Source organism: Natator depressus, chromosome 7, assembly GCF_965152275.1.
Source record: "Natator depressus isolate rNatDep1 chromosome 7, rNatDep2.hap1, whole genome shotgun sequence".
Classification (NCBI taxonomy): domain Eukaryota; kingdom Metazoa; phylum Chordata; order Testudines; family Cheloniidae; genus Natator; species Natator depressus.
Window position 1 is genome coordinate 91,756,461 of NC_134240.1, and position 16,882 is coordinate 91,773,342.

The 16,882-nt window shown below is 42.6% G+C and overlaps 2 protein-coding genes across 2 annotated transcripts in view; both read left to right on the forward strand.

Moving 5' to 3' along the window:
• TNKS2 (tankyrase 2) overlaps window positions 1-16,882 on the forward strand; it is a 299,288-nt gene that overhangs the window by 236,408 nt on the left and 45,998 nt on the right. The window lies entirely within an intron of this gene.
• The window catches only part of NOC3L (NOC3 like DNA replication regulator), a 34,834-nt gene that overhangs the window by 11,071 nt on the left and 6,881 nt on the right, over window positions 1-16,882 (forward strand). The window contains exons 6-18 of the mRNA XM_074959068.1: window positions 2,737-2,867; window positions 3,540-3,701; window positions 5,449-5,542; window positions 10,639-10,814; window positions 11,097-11,225; window positions 12,023-12,154; window positions 12,565-12,645; window positions 13,574-13,674; window positions 14,173-14,245; window positions 14,344-14,407; window positions 14,499-14,570; window positions 15,787-15,968; window positions 16,284-16,412. Of these exons, the coding sequence (XP_074815169.1) occupies window positions 2,737-2,867; window positions 3,540-3,701; window positions 5,449-5,542; window positions 10,639-10,814; window positions 11,097-11,225; window positions 12,023-12,154; window positions 12,565-12,645; window positions 13,574-13,674; window positions 14,173-14,245; window positions 14,344-14,407; window positions 14,499-14,570; window positions 15,787-15,968; window positions 16,284-16,412 (1,526 nt within the window). The remainder of the gene's footprint in view (window positions 1-2,736; window positions 2,868-3,539; window positions 3,702-5,448; window positions 5,543-10,638; window positions 10,815-11,096; window positions 11,226-12,022; window positions 12,155-12,564; window positions 12,646-13,573; window positions 13,675-14,172; window positions 14,246-14,343; window positions 14,408-14,498; window positions 14,571-15,786; window positions 15,969-16,283; window positions 16,413-16,882) is intronic.

Below are 16,882 nucleotides of genomic sequence, written 5' to 3' on the forward strand. Positions count from 1 at the left end.
ATGCTCAAATAAATTGGTTAGTCTCTAAGATGCCACAAGTACTCTTTTTCTTTTTGCAAATACAGACTAACACGGCTGTTACTCTGAAACCTATCAAATGTGAGAAACCCAGAAAGCTTGGAATTCAATCTGCACTTCCACAATAAGCTACAGAGTCTCACTCACATGATAAGCACAACCCTAACTCTGTCTTAGTTGTGGCTAGAGCTGATTGGGAAAATGGCCATTTGTTGACATCAGAACAAAACCAAATGTCAAAATATCAAAATTTCCTGCGAACGAGAAATCCTGAGTTTCTGGGTTGGTTTTAGTCAGGGCAGCAAAAGCCAAAACACACATTTGAGTAAATTAATAGTCATCAGGAAATGCAAGTAAAGTGGTTGTATTGCTATAGTATGAATTAGGTTGTGATAAATTTACATCAAAACACTCTGTTGCAAAGTTTCTCTCCAGTCAAGCTGCCAATATGGTTTATGCATTGGGTTTGTATGTTGTCACTGTGTACATAGAGAAAACCACTTTCAAATTCAAAACAGACATACACTCTGCTCCTTTTTACAGGAGTTAGAAACCCAGCCAGGGGAGTATTGTGTCTTACCAACTGCCAAACTGTATGTGCACATTTTGTAGGTATCTTACATTTTTAAAGGCATTTTGAAAATTCTGCATTGCCTGTAGTTTAGAGTGTGTCTGCATATCAGCCTGGGGGTATAACTTCTGGCTTGAGGAGCCATACCCATGCTAGCTTTGATAGAGCTGGCACACTAAAAATAGAGTGTAGCCAGGGCGGTGGGAGAGACTAGCCATCCCAAGTACTTACATAGTGTCTTGGACAGGCATGCACTCTGGTACTGAGCCCCTCCTGCCACTCGTGCTGCCACAACTGCACTCTATTTTTGGCATGCCAACTCAGTTAGAACTAACACAGCTCCTTCAGCTGAGAATTATACTCCAGCTTGATGTGCAGACATATCCTCTCCTGTACACCTTCTAAGGGTATCCCTTCCTGCGGAGAAATGGGTAGAGTAGGAGGATTGTAGATGGCAGCACACCAGGAAGCATTCCTCCTTCTCTTCCTATGGATCTCCTGGGGCCCACAATGTTTGGAGATGCACAGTGATAGAAGTCCTAAGTTCAGCAGCCTCTTGGTGAACATTAGAAGATTCATTTTGAAGTTGCCTTCCAACACGTTAAGCAATAGGGGGCTTGAGGCCGGCCCCTGGCCCCGGTGAAGGAGGCCCAAACCCCCACCACACTGCAAGTCTGGGCCGGGCCAAGCTAACCCCAATCCCTCCAACAAGCCTTAGGTGCTACCTGACTACCTAAAATTGACTCATTGGCTGCCCAAAACCCTAAATGGAGTCGGGAGGTTGATGACACTATTTATGCTGCTGAGTCTAATTGGACCTCCTAGTGGGTGGTTGTGAGTAACCTTGGCTACCCTGGTAAGCTTTGTGGAAATTAGAGCCTACAATGAGCCTACTAAAGTTGCAAGGGTTGAGAGGGCAACAACATTTTAAGTTCTACAGCTACTGATTGGGCCTGTTTAGCCTCTCCAGAGTTGATCGGGAGAAGGGGTAATGCTGAGACTCTTAATGTTTACAAGGATGTGTGGAATGTACCCTGTCCTGCTGTTCCCCTTATCCATTTTCCTTCACTCTTCTGTTCCTTTCTTCTCTCCCATCAGATCACCCTGCTTGCTTTGCTGATACTCTTCATGACCCCTTCTCTCAGTCCACAAGCTGTGTACTCTCCTCAGCATACATATTTCCCCTCCACATACACACGCACCTTGCAAGCCTTTGAATCCATTGGAAGTCAGCACCTTAAAAGGTCCACTGGTGTGCCCTTGTGGGACTAGGGTGAGAGGGAGCAGGGAGGCACCACTCCTTTTGCACCTGTTAAAATAGCTTAGTTGAATAATCTTAATTTTTAATGTCTCCTACTCTCGATTTTCAGGATACAAAACTCTGCCCAAAAAAAAGTGTTAGAAGTTTCTTACTGTTGAGAACACCTTTTTTGTTATTAAAAACTTTAATTTAAAAACAACCTGTCTTCAGTTTTGTTGGAAACTGTTTCCTTTTTCTATTGAGAGGCCACCATAGTGATGGGTTTACACTTCGAGGTAATTTTAAAAAAAAAATTAAATGACAGTTCAGATCTCCAGTTGTTGTCATCCTTTTTAAGTTCATTGGCACCACCAAGCCATTTGGTGGTTGTTAATTAAAATCTTTAACTTTTAAAATTGATTTAATTAATTAATCTTTGGTTCAGTGCATGAGAGCTCAGGTTGATGAGTCTGTACAGCTATGCTTTATCAGTGTCCTTTTTTTATTTATTTAATCTTGCGAACACTTCCATTTCTTAGGGTACTGCAATTCAAAATGCCCTTGTCCAATTCACTTGAAATTTAACAGAAAAATTGTATCTCAAGCCCTGACCTAACCCACCAAGTTTGACATCATTATTCCTTTGTTTGTTTATTTTGGGTTAGAAGAGGTGAAGTGGGTCTTATGCAAATTACAAGTCATCACGTGGCCCTGAAAACCCTCTTGGGCTGCTTTTGAGTGCTATACTGCTGAACTTAACATTATGATATTGTATCTGCTAAGTAATAATTTGAAATAAAATTAATAGAATTGGATTTTACAGTATGATGCTTAAGTGGTTTCTAACATACAATTAAAGAGTGGGAACTAATGGGGAAAAGTTAACTATTAAACTTCATTGTATCAGCATCTAGTGAAGAACCCCAGCCTGTGCTCACTACAGATGAACTGCTAATTCAAAGGAGGAGGAAGCTGCAAGAGAAGAAGATACACATTGCAGCCTTAGCAGCTGCCATTCTGTCTGACCCAGAAAACAGCGTGAGTAGTGTTCAATTTTTTTGTGTGTGGTACAGTAAATCAATTTAATTTCAAAAATCTGAAGTAATCAAGGAATGGCAAAGTCTGCAACATGTTATGTACCCATGAAAAAGCCAAAATCAGCAGAGACAGCACAGCAAAGGGGGGGCCATGGTTGTTGGCAGTTGTTCTGCAGACAAAGTAAATCCGCAAGACTGTGTTTGATATTACCCATACCCACCAGTAGTTGGACTCTCCACGAATTCATTGGTGTTATTGATGGGTTGGGAGTGAGGATTCCATACAGCTCCCATTCCACCAAGGCCCATAGTTCCTGTGGGCATAACGCTTTATTTGGGCTCTGCTTGCAGGCTCATGATTGGACCCTTACTTTTCAGTGTTCCAGCGTGCACTAATATTTTCCTATCATTCTGCTTAAAGTTGTATTTACTTGCTAGTTGCAACATTCCTGAACTATTAATTTCATTAGATTCTTTGGGGTTTGCTGACTCCTTCCCTGGTGTTTAATAGTGTGTACTAATTTGTTTGTGTAATATCACTTTATTACAGTAGTTTTATTTCCAGATATGGGAGTTTTTCTTACTGCCACCCTTTGCGTAAAGTAGAGTGTAAATTTGTTTCTCTTTGGTATATAACCTTTATTTATCCTGCACCATATGTTTTCTTGAACAGATAAAGAAGCTGAAAGAGTTGCGTGCCATGCTAATGGAACAAGACCCCAATGTGGCTGTGATTGTTCGGAAGCTGGTGATGGTTTCTCTGATGGAAATATTCAAAGATATTACTCCTTCTTACAAAATTCGGCCTCTGACTGAAGCAGAAAAACATACCAAGGTGAAACTCCAGGTTTCTTTATAAAATAGGGTGGATAGTTTGTTGTTTTTAAAGTCCCTGATCTAAAACAGATGTTTAACAGAAATCTAGTTTTTGAACAAATTTAACAAATCCTATTTTAACATGAAGTACTTATGGGATATGTTTACACTGCAGCATGAGCACATGCTTGAGCCGTAGCTCAAGCCTAACCCCCTTGTGTCTATACTTCAGTTGCACTAACATAGGGCTTGGACCCAGGGTCCTAGGGCCCTGCAGGGCTGGAGGGTCCGAGCTTCTGTTATTGCTTTACAGTGTAGATGGAGCCCCACTTGACTCATCTCCTGGGAATCAGCTGGAACTGTCCCATAGAATTGTGGGATAACTTCCTTATTCCTCTCTGTCTTAACAATCTGCAATCCACTTTATTGAAAATGGAAGCCCAGCCTCCTTTTGTGAATGGCAGCAACTCAGGTCATCGTTAACCTGTTCTCTTCTGATCACCAAGCTGCAAGCGCACTATCCAAGAACCTCCTGGGTTTGCAATGGAGAACAAACTGATCAAGTCTTTTGCAAAGCAGGCTGCTTCAAACTTCCTGTAACGTGCAGGGCAGGCAGTAGTTTTCACACAGTGCACCTAGGTCCTGGGCTAGAGCAGCCATATTTGGGGGTAGGGGGAAGAGCACTAGGGACTCTGAGATATGGTTACTTTGACTTGGGTCTGCGCACTGCAGTGTGGACTCCAGAGCCATAGGTTTGACTATGGGTTAGAAAAGTCTTAATATTGGGTTAAAATACAATGTAGATGCTCAACTTTTCAGGGTTGTGCCTCCCCCTTAACCCTGTGTGCACCCTGGCTGGGAGCAGGGCCCCGGCTCTGGGAGGGAGGTGGGGGTCGCAGACAGGGGTAAGGGGGCCGAGGCTGGGGCTGCATCTGGGGGTGGATCTTGGGCCGGGGCTGGGAGCGGAGCCGCAGCTGGGGGCAGGGCTGGGGCAAGGAGCAGAAAGAGTACAATTATTCATGTATTTTAGGGCTTGCATATATGGGGACATCCAGGAAAATTAATCTGAATTAACTAAAGGTGTGAATTTGAAGTTAATTAGTTAAACTGCATTAAAATCCCTGTGTGGATGCTTTGATTTAGGATTAAAGTGGCCTTAATTTAATTTATTTTAACTCATTTTGAAAGTGATTTAAACTAAACCGAATTAAGGCCACTTTAATGCTGAATAAGTGTGTTCACATGGGATTTAATGCAGTTTTACTAATCCACTTCAGATTCACACCTTAGTTAATTCAGATTAATTTTCCTGGATGCCCCCGTGTAGATGCCCTTATATTGGATCAGATCTCTGCAAGTATATTTAATTCTCTGCTAAATAAAGGCAGAATATCTTATTCTGCTGGATTTTTTGTAAAATGTTGGTTTAGAAGGTGTTTACCAATTGAGGTGGCACAACTCAGGATTCTGGCTTTGTTTTTCATAAAGGCAGTCCTATTCCCAAATCCCACGTAAATACCTGCTAGTGAAATAGATCTGGTGGGCAGAAAAAATCTCCAAGCACCAAAACTTGTACAGAAAAGTTAATTTTAATATATACCTGGGAAAGCTCTGTTAAAAACTAAACTTCATTGGATTAAAAAATAAAAATAAAACCAATCCCAAAAACAAGAAAAAAACCCAAAACACCAAACCTTATATTGGCAGTATTAGTTAACTGAAATACTTAGGTCTTTAAAAATAATTCACCTGTATTATGTTTACAGGTTAGAAAAGAAACTCAGAAACTAAGGGAGTTTGAAGAAAGCCTTGTGAGCCAGTACAAGTTTTACTTGGAAAATCTGGAACAAACAGTTAAAGGTATAGTGTGGATTTTCCTCATTTCTTAGGGTATGTCTACACTACGGAATAAGGTCGAATTTATAGAAGTCGGTTTTTTAGAAATCGGTTTTATATATTCGAGTGTGTGTGTCCCCACAGAAGTGCATTAAGTGCATTAACTCGGCGGAGTGCTTCCACAGTACCGAGGCTAGAGTCGACTTCCGGAGCGTTGCACTGTGGGTAGCTATCCCACAGTTCCCACAGTCTCCGCTGCCCATTAGAATTCTGGGTTGAGATCCCAATGCCTGATGGGGCTGAAACATTGTTGCGGGTGGTTCTGGGTACATATCGTCAGTCCCCCCCTTCCCTCCCTCCCTCCCTCCCTCCGTGAAAGCAAGGGCAGACAATCGTTTCACGCCTTTTTTCCTGAGTTACCTGTGCGGACGCAATACCACCGCAAGCATGGAGCCCGCTCAGGTAACCGTCACCGTATGTCTCCTGGGTGCTGGCAGACGCGGTACGGCATTGCTACACAGTAGCAGCAACCCATTGCCTTGTGGCAGCAGACGGTACAATACGACTGGTAGCCGTCCTCGTCATGTCCGAGGTACTCCTGGTCGCCTGTGTGAGGTCGATCAGGAGCGCCTGGGCAGACATGGGCGCAGGGACTAAATTTTTAGTGACTTGACCAGGTCATTCTCTTAAGTCCGGCAGTCAGTCCTATTGAACCGTCTTATGGTGAGCAGGCAGGCAATATGGATTGCTAGCAGTCCTATTGTACCGTCTTCTGCCGAGCAGCCATGAGATGTGGATGGCATGCAGTCCTTCTGCACCGTCTGCTGCCAGCCAAAGATGTAAAAGATAGATGGAGTGGATCAAAACAAGAAATAGACCAGATTTGTTTTGTACTCATTTGTCTTCTCCCCTGTCTAGGGGACTCATTCCTCTAGGTCACAGTGCAGTCACTCACAGAGAAGGTGCAGCGAGGTAAATCTAGCCATGTATCAATCAGAGGCCAGGCTAACCTCCTTGTTCCAATAAGAACAATAACTTAGGTGCACCATTTCTTATTGGAACCCTCCGTGAAGTCCTGCCTGAACTACTGCTTGATGTAAAGCCACCCCCTTTGTGGATTTTAGCCCCCTGAAGCCAACCCTGTAAGCCGTGTCATCAGTCGCCCCTCCCTCCGTCAGAGCAACGGCAGACAATCATTCCGCGCCTTTTTTCTGTGCGGACGCCATACCAAGGCAAGCATGGAGTCCGCTCAGCTCACTTTGGCAATTAGGAGCACATTAAACACCACACGCATTATCCAGCAGTATATGCAGCACCAGAACCTGGCAAAGCGCTACCGGGCGAGGAGGCGACGTCAGCGCGGTCACATGAGTGATCAGGACATGAACACAGATTTCTCTGAAAGCATGGGCCCTGCCAATGCATGCATCATGGTGCTAATGGGGCAGGTTCATGCTGTGGAACGCCGATTCTGGGCTCGGGAAACAAGCACAGACTGGTGGGACCGCATAGTGTTGCAGGTCTGGGACGATTCCCAGTGGCTGCGAAACTTTCGCATGCGTAAGGGCACTTTCATGGAACTTTGTGACTTGCTTTCCCCTGCCCTGAAGCGCATGAATACCAAGATGAGAGCAGCCCTCACAGTTGAGAAGCGAGTGGCGATAGCCCTGTGGAAGCTTGCAACGCCAGACAGCTACCGGTCAGTTGGGAATCAATTTGGAGTGGGCAAATCTACTGTGGGGGCTGCTGTGATGCAAGTAGCCCACACAATCAAAGATCTGCTGATATCAAGGGTAGTGACCCTGGGAAATGTGCAGGTCATAGTGGATAGCTTTGCTGCAATGGGATTCCCTAACTGTGGTGGGGCCATAGACGGAACCCATATCCCTATCTTGGCACCGGAGCACCAAGCCGTCGAGTACATAAACCGCAAGGGGTACTTTTCAATAGTGCTGCAAGCTCTGGTGGATCACAAGGGACGTTTCACCAACATCAATGTGGGATGGCCGGGAAAGGTACATGACGCTCGCATCTTCAGGAACTCTGGTCTGTTTCAAAAGCTGCAGGAAGGGACTTTCTTCCCAGACCAGAAAATAACCATTGGGGATGTTGAAATGCCTATAGTTATCCTTGGGGACCCAGCCTACCCCTTAATGCCATGGCTCATGAAGCCGTACACAGGCAGCCTGGACAGTAGTCAGGAGCTGTTCAACTACAGGCTGAGCAAGTGCAGAATGGTGGTAGAATGTGCATTTGGACGTTTAAAGGCACGCTGGCACAGTTTACTGATTCGGTTAGACCTCAGCGAAACCAATATTCCCACTGTTATTACTGCTTGCTGTGTGCTCCACAATATCTGTGAGAGTAAGGGGGAGACGTTTATGGCGGGGTGGGAGGTTGAGGCAAATCGCCTGGCTGCTGGTTATGCACAGCCAGACACCAGGGCAGTTAGAAGAGCACAGGAGGGCGTGGTACGCATCAGAGAGGCTTTGAAAACCAGTTTTGTGACCGGCCAGGCTACGGTGTGAAAGTTCTGTTTGTTTCTCCTTGATGAAACCCCCCACCCCTTGGTTCACTCTACTTCCCTGTAAGCTAACCACCCTCTCCTCCTCCCTTCGATCACCACTTGCAGAGGCAATAAAGTCATTGTTGCTTCACATTCATGCATTCTTCGTTCATTCATCACACAAATAGGGGGATGACTACCAAGGTAGTCCAGGAGGGGTGGTGGAGGAGGGAAGGAAAATGCCACACAGCACTTTAAAAGTTTACAACTTTAAAATTTATTGAATGACAGCCTTCTTTTTTTTTTGGGCAATCCTCTGTGGTGGAGTGGCTGGTTGGCCGGAGGCCCCCCCACCGCGTTCTTGGGCGTCTGGGTGTGGAGGCTATGGAACTTGGGGAGGAGGGCGGTTGGTTACACAGGGGCTGTAGTGGCAGTCTGTGCTCCAGCTGCCTTTGCTGCAGCTCAACCATGCACTGGAGCATACTGGTTTGGTCCTCCAGCAGCCTCAGCATTGAATCCTGCCTCCTCTCATCACGCTGCCGCCACATTCGAGCTTCAGCCCTCTCTTCAGCCCGCCACCTCTCCTCCTGGTCATTTTGTGCTTTCCTGCAGTCTGACATTATTTGCCTCCACGCATTCGTCTGTGCTCTGTCAGTGTGGGAGGACAGCATGAGCTCGGAGAACATTTCATCTCGAGTGCGTTTTTTTTTTTCTTTCTAATCTTCACTAGCCTCTGGGAAGCAGAAGATCCTGTGATCATTGAAACACATGCAGCTGGTGGAGGAAAAAAAAAGGGACAGCGGTATTTAAAAAGACACATTTTATAAAACACTGGCTACACTCTTTCACGGTAAACCTTGCTGTTAACATTACATACATAGCACATGTGCTTTCGTTACAAGGTCGCATTTTGCCTCCCCCCACCGCGTGGCTACCCCCTCAACCCTCCCCCCCTCCCTGTGGCTAACAGCGGGGAACATTTCTGTTCAGCCGCAGGCAAACAGCCCAGCAGGAATGGGCTCCTCTTGAGTGTCCCCTGAAGAAAAGCACCCTATTTCAACCAGGTGACCATGGATTATATCTCACTCTCCTGAGGATAACACAGAGAGATAAAGAACGGATGTTGCTTGAACGCCAGCAAACATACACTGCAATGCTTTGTTGTACAATGATTCCCGAGTACGTGTTACTGGCCTGGAGTGGTAAAGTGTCCTACCATGAAGGACGCAGTAAGTCTGCCCTCCCCAGAAACCTTTTGCAAAGGCTTTGGGAGTATATCCAGGAGAGCCACGAATGCCAGGGCAAAGTAATCCTTTCACATGCTTGCTTTTAAACCATGTATAGTATTTTAAAAGGTACACTCACCGGAGGTCCCTTCTCCGCCTGCTGGGTCCAGGAGGCAGCCTTGGGGTGGGTTCAGGGGGTACTGGCTCCAGGTCCAGGGTGAGAAACAGTTCCTGGCTGTCGGGAAAACCGGTTTCTCCGCTTGCTTGCTGTGAGCTATCTACAACCTCGTCGTCATCATCATCTTCTTCGTCCCCAAAACCTGCTTCCGTATTGCCTCCATCTCCATTGAAGGAGTCAAACAACACGGCTGGGGTAGTGGTGGCTGAACCCCCTAAAATGGCATGCAGCTCATCATAGAAGCGGCATGTTTGGGGCTCTGACCCGGAGTGGCCGTTCGCCTCTCTGGTTTTCTGGTAGGCTTGCCTCAGCTCCTTCAGTTTCACGTGGCACTGCTTCGGGTCCCTGTTCTGGCCTCTGTCCTTCATGCCCTGGGAGATTTTGACAAAGGTTTTGGCATTTCGAAAACTGGAACGGAGTTCTGATAGCACGGATTCCTCTCCCCATACAGCGATCAGATCCCGTACCTCCCGTTCGGTCCATGCTGGAGCTCTTTTGCGATTCTGAGACTCCATCATGGTCACCTCTGCTGATGAGCTCTGCATGGTCACCTGCAGCTTGCCACGCTGGCCAAACAGGAAATGAGATTCAAAAGTTCGCGGTTCTTTTCCTGTCTACCTGGCCAGTGCATCTGAGTTGAGAGGGCTGTCCAGAGCGGTCAAAATGGAGCACTCTGGGATAGCTCCCGGAGGCCAATACCGTCGAATTGTGTCCACAGTACCCCAAATTCGACCCGGCAAGGCCGATTTAAGCGCTAATCCACTTGTCAGGGGTGGAGTAAGGAAATCGATTTTAAGAGCCCTTTAAGTCGAAATAAAGGGCTTCATCGTGTGGACGGGTGCAGGTTTACATCGATTTAATGCTGCTAAATTCGACCTAAAGTCCTAGTGTAGACCAGGGCTCAGTTAAGTACATTCCTAGATACAAGGTCCTGATCCTGCCATCAATTACATATGCATAGTCCCGTTGAACTGAAAGGGCCTAGTTGTGCGCACAAAGTTACTCGCCTGTATAAGTGTTTGCAGGATAACTGTTTATCCTTGGAATGAATATTGCTTTCTGCACCTAACATTTTCTGATTGTTATTTCATAGAAAGCTGTACTTAAGATTTATTTTACTAAAACATCAGGAAAGCCGCCAGAAAAATACTCAAAAATAATGCAGTAGCTAAGTTTTGCATAATAATAACAAAAATAATATTTTATTCAGACTGGAAGCAGAGGAAGCTGAAGAAAAGTAAAGTGATCTCATTAAAAGCATATAAAGGTCTGGCAGAGATTGCAGTCAAGTGTCTGTGTGAGCTTCTTGTGGTGCTGCCTCACTTCAATTTCCACAATAACATCATTGTCCTGATTGTACCTCTCATGAATGACACATCAAAATTGGTGGGTATCTTTCTAATTATTTGTTTGATTTTAAGAGGCATTCTCTTATATGAAAAATATTTGATTTTTGAAAGTTAATTACAAAGCAACCATAGCATGCCTCTCTTTTCAACACTTTGTTTCTCTCTCTCTCTCTCTCTGTACTTGACTTTTTTATTGAAAATGGATATTCACACCATTGTAAATTTTGACATAGAAACTTAGTTGAGTAACTATTGGGATGAACTTGTCTCTTTTTTTTATATAATTTTATGAGAATAAACATTTCAATTCACTTTACAGATTTCTGAAATGTGTTGTGAAGCTATAAAGAAGCTCTTTAAACAAGACAAACTGGGCTCTGTTTCTCTGGGTGTTGTTAAGGTGATTTCTGGCCTTGTAAAAAGCAGAAATTATGATGTTAGACCTGAGGTAAGTTTCTTTCTGTTGTACTTCAGAATTGTTTTTGACAATGGCAAAAATAGCAAAAGTCTATACTTAGGAAAGCTATCCAGTATTTCTTCACTTTTCCTGAGCATAGAACAAGTTTAGGGCTTCTTGACTTCCCTTAAAAAGGAGACAAGGGGTGTAGTCTGTTTGATTGACAAACCTGATGCATTTAAAGAACCTCCTCTTACTGCTTTTTGCTAGGTATAACTAATTTTGTGCCTTCTTAGCTTTTCTGATTTTGTCCCTTCATGCTTGTGCTGCTCTTTTGTACTCCTTGGTTATTCATGTTTCCTCTTTTTGTAAGCTTCATTTTTTATTTTCAGGTAATTAAATAGCTTCTGATGAAGCCATATTGGACTCTTACTAGTCGTCCTATCTTTCCTTTGCATCGGGATAGTTTGCAGTTGCGCCTACAAGGGGTGTAGTCTGTTTGACAAATAAATTAAGGCATGCTCAGGTTATGGGTTCTAGTCACTGGATTTAAGCCAAGAAAATAGGTTAAGGTGACCAAATATGTTGCAGGAGCCAGAGTTTTAAGTGACCGTGACTATAAGGAAGACTGCTGTAAATTAATATTTTATGAAAACGCATTGTGTATGTTTTCTAATTAACTATATAAAATTGTATGAAGATTCTCCAGTATTACAGGACAAAAGCTCAGTCAGACACACCCATTCTTGAAGTTCCTGATGTTGATAATCTGCTGTTGTAAATTTGCTGCACGTGACTTTGTTAAACTTCAGGCACTAAATATTTTATGGTTTCTTTGTCAATTTTAGGTGCTAAAAATATTCCTTCATCTAAGAATTAAAGAAGTAGAAGTAAAAAAAGACACAGAAGACATTACTGCAAAGAAAAAGTTCATGTCCTGTAAGGAGAAAAGGAAAAATCTTTCAAGGATGCAAAGAAAGGTATAATTGAAACGGATTCCTGTTACCTTCGTTATCCTTTGGCGCTGGTAAATGCGTTGCATTATCACTGTGTATAGAGCATTTTGGGGCACATCAAGGAATTTTTAATCTTCCTAATTCTGTCCTTTTCCCCATATTTATTATAAAAATTAGCAAAACTTCTAATAGTGACTCAGTTCTGTTTATTAGTTGGTGGGAAGGGGATGTTCAGAAAATGAGTTACCCTTCAGTTACCCTTCTGCCATCATTAAGACAACTTCATTCCACCATGGAACTCGCAAAGGATCAGCAGAGCACTGAACACGGTTATTCCAGACACCTGTGGACCCTGGGCCTCCAAATTTAGTGAGAAGTGGAATTTTTTAATTTGCCAGAATATTTAATGTCTTTTAAAATGAATATATTTTCAGTGGAAGAAAGCAGAAGAGAAGCTGGAACGAGAACTCCTGGAAGCAGAAGCCTCCGAGAGTAAAGAAAAAAAACTGAAACTGGTAGGGAATTGGAGAAATTTTTTTTCTGCTTTTGCATGTATTCTTGCAAGCAATTAAAACTAGTTGTCTGAAGTCTATTTTGTGGTCCAATTTGTTGTCTTTTCTTTGTCACATTAGCTCAGTAGGTAATGATAGTGCACTAAGTGATACGGGGTATGGAAGACCTCTTCTCAGGCAGAAAGGGTATTGTATGTCATGAGATAGGCTCTGGGGAGGGTTCATTTTTTGCAACTAACAGACCTAGCTGTGTTGAGGAGACTGAAATTATAAAAACACAGGTGGAGCACAAAGAAAGGAAAATGATACCTCTAATTTGTAACTCACTGACTAGGTTACAGTTCACAGCAGAGGGCTCCTGTAAGGTGGAATTACTTGAATCTGTAATAGGGTTCCTTTGTGTGTGTCAGAAAAATTCTGCTGCTAGTAGCAATGTTTATTATGATGTCAGTTTTCAGTTTCAGTTGTGTAGTCCTTACCCCAGGGTGACAGGCACACAGACAGCCTGCCACTGCCTATTTAGAACAGCGTCCCTTTAAATATGTACAGCTGTTCAGTATCAGTTTGTTGGCATTTATTTCCTTTTATTTATATTTAAGCAGGTCTTCTTAATTCTTTGTTTGAATGAGATGTTGTATCAAAGTGGAATTTAAAAGCATGATTTATGTTGGTCAAATTTAGAAATATTACCATTAATTTTAGTTTACTACAGAATCTAAAATCCACCTGCTGACTCAATAATGTGTGACTGTATCCTTTGTGATAGGAATTTTTGGACCGCTATATTTGTAATTATTAGGATTTTGGGGGCTGGTGAGTTCAAAATTCAAAAAAGTAAGAGGAAAAGGAAAGTTTTGAGTTTAGTTTAAATGAATCAGCAATACCTGTTTTCTGTGCGTACTGATATGATTTTATGTACTTTTTCCCACAGCACACAGAGACTCTGAATATTGTATTTTTAACTTACTTCCGAATACTGAAGAAAGTACAGAAATCCCCTCTTTTGCCTACAGTACTGGAAGGTCTTGCAAAGTAAGAGCTACGAGTCAATATTTTTTTTCTATATATTTTAGAAAAAATATGAGTCAGTAAAAAGACATTTTAAGAATCTTTTTTATGAGCAGTTGAACTGCATGTAGGATATATGAATAAAGCACACCAAAATTCATCAGTTTGTATATTTGAGCATTTCTAACGTCTTTCATTGTAGTATCTAATTGTCAGTATGGGACTTACATGACAAAAATCCTTCAAATCATGAGGTGATTTGCATTATTTATTCTGTTTTTTTAATAAAGAAACTGAAAGTCGTTCTTTGCTCTGTGCAGTAGCGTTAATGAAAAGTTGAGATATAGTATTGCATCAGGTATTGCATTACCAAGCTGTGCGAATGTAGTGTAGATTTAAGAGGGCATTTGATGAAAGAAGAGGATGAAGATGTAGTCTTTGGCGGGTCACAGAATGCTTTGAATGAGCTTGCAGAGAAAATTGTCTATAATTACAGAAAAATAAAAATCTCCCTGATTCTAGGTTTGCCCATCTCATAAATGTAGAATTTTTTGATGACCTGTTGGTTGTTCTACATTCTCTAATTGCATCTGGGGTAAGTTGAGCTTTTTCCTAATGAGGTAATTTCTTGAGACATTTTTTTAAAAATGAAGCTTTATCTACTGTGCATCAGCTATTCTTTTGTATTCCCAGGATCTAAGCTATCGGGAGAGCCTTCATTGCGTTCTCACTGCTTTTCATATTCTGTCTGGACAAGGTAAGTTCTCTAAAATTTAAACTTTATAATTTGATTTTAGCTGATAGGTTAGTGAAGTAAACCTACTTATTTGGGATTATTTTTTAAATAGGTGATGTTCTTAACATTGACCCTTCAAAGTTCTACAGTCACCTTTACAGGACGCTATTTAGGCTACATGCGGGTAAGTTCAGCGTCTTATTTTAACATCTGAACACATAGACTGTTTATTTTATTTGTATGATACTCTTAAAAATGCTAATTTTAAGATGCCTTTGCCATCCTTTTACAGAAACAGATAACAAATTTGTTTTAACTTCTTAGTTCTTCTCTCAAGTTAGTATGTATATTATGGCATTACTTAGTACCAATTTCAAATAGCGTCAGATTTCATTAATGGCTAGTGAGTGACTTTGGATCAGCGTCTAACCCAGGCATGGGTAACTTTAAGGTAGCACAGGGCCACAAAATCCATTAAAACCCTCTGGTGGGCTGATGGGTGTGACCGGGGGAATGTCACGTCCTGCCGCCTAGGAGAGGGGTTGGAGAGCATATCTGCCTTGCACTCATCCCACGGTAACAGCTACTGTCCTGTGGAGCTTGGGCTGGGCCTGACTTCCTGCTCCGGTCCATTGGCTCTTGCTACAGCATCATATGATGTGTATGTATGCAGGTGGGGCCCTCCCACCCTTTCCTGCCCTTGGCATTGCTGGATTGCTTGCCCTGAGCTGGGCTGTGGTGGACCAAATAAAATGATCTGGCGGACCGGATGCTGCTAGTGGCCCATCCCTGATCTAACCTCTCTTCATAGAAATGTGTCTTGACTCCATATTACTTGATTCTTTGCAAAGGCAATTGAAATCTCTGTTGATCTTTTGAAAGTTTTATATTTTCAACATTAATTGCTTTTAATATGTGCTTTAACGCTTTATGAAAAGATGCCTATTAAAGTAAGGATTCATTTAGTTAAAATGGGTTTCATTAATTTGTATAGGAGGAGCTCATGAATTAACTATATGTTGTACATTGTTTTTATTGTATATGCATCCAAAACACTGGATGAGTACACTTTTATAATTATAAATAATTGATAGAATGATCAGTGTAATTAGGACCAAAAGAATCTTTGTGAATTTAAGCATCCTTGTTTGAATAAGTGCATTGTTAAAAGAAGCACAGATATATTGAGTCTGCTCAAAGCAGGAATAGTTTTTTAAAAGTAGATGTGTGTTTTTGTCTATCATGTTAATAACCACTGTTTGTTGAACTATTATTTATGCTTTAGTACAATATTCTAGGGCTCTAATTTCTAAACAACATCCTTCACAGTATATTTTCTTTCTCGTGTGGAAGGTCTCTTGTTGCCTTTAAATGGGTTTTTGCATATTCTGTTTTTTGAGGTGCTACGAATGATGACATGGTGATAGTGCTTCAGTGCCTGGTTGTAATGCTTACCAAACGTAGGAAACAAGTTTCCCAGCAACGAGCCCTTGCTTTCATAAAGCGACTTTCCACACTTGCTCTCCATGTCCTTCCAAATTCCAGTGTTGGGATCTTGGCAACCAACAGAATATTGATGCAAGTAAGTTCTTAGTCACTTGCTGGAATGGAAAATTTCTTATTTGATTATTTCCTTTCTGCTAGCAGTGTCTCCTCCAGAATTGTGGGAGACGCTGGGCTGCAGAATTTGCTAGTCCATGAATTGTTATGTAGTATTACAATTTTTTTTTTAACTACAGAATATTTTGACATTTTAAACATGAAAATAGGATTTCCTTAAGTACTGCTGAGTCTGAATAGAGCTGAATGTTTGGTTACACTCTTGAACTTGCATTACCATGTTATATGCATTAAACTGCTGTGAGATAATCAGTTTTTCTGTGTGATGGTGTGATAGACGTTCCCAAAAACAGACCTCCTGCTAGATAATGAGGCTCAAGGCAGTGGACTGTATCTCCCCGAACTGGATGAGCCAGAGTGTTGCAATGCCCAGAACACAGCCCTGTGGGAATTACATGCGCTCCGGGTGAGTTACTATTTGGGTAATTCTGGGGAGCTGGCTAAATGTTTATATACTTAACTAAATACAGAGCTCAGATCAATGCTGTAATCTCTAGACTGTGTACTCTAGATGAATGACATACCCTTGTCTAACTTCTGCTAACACAATACTTTGTTTGTTACAACAGTGTTTCCAGGTAGGTTGTTGGGATGGTGGCTGATGAAATCTTGTGTTCTGTGTATCCTTTCTGTGTATTTATGCTAGGAGGTCTCATGCTCTGTGGCTAGTGTAGGCCAAACATGTTGCACCCCTCAGGTCTACTTGCATCCCTCCATTCTTCCCTACAATCTCCCTGTGTGGCACCCTGTTTCAGGGCCTCCCTGCAACTCCCCCCAACTCCTCCTTCATTACAGGCACTCTGTGTGCCCCCATCCACTCCTCTGCCATAGGCCATGGGTTCTGTGTGTGTTCCATGTCCCCCTCTCCATGTACCA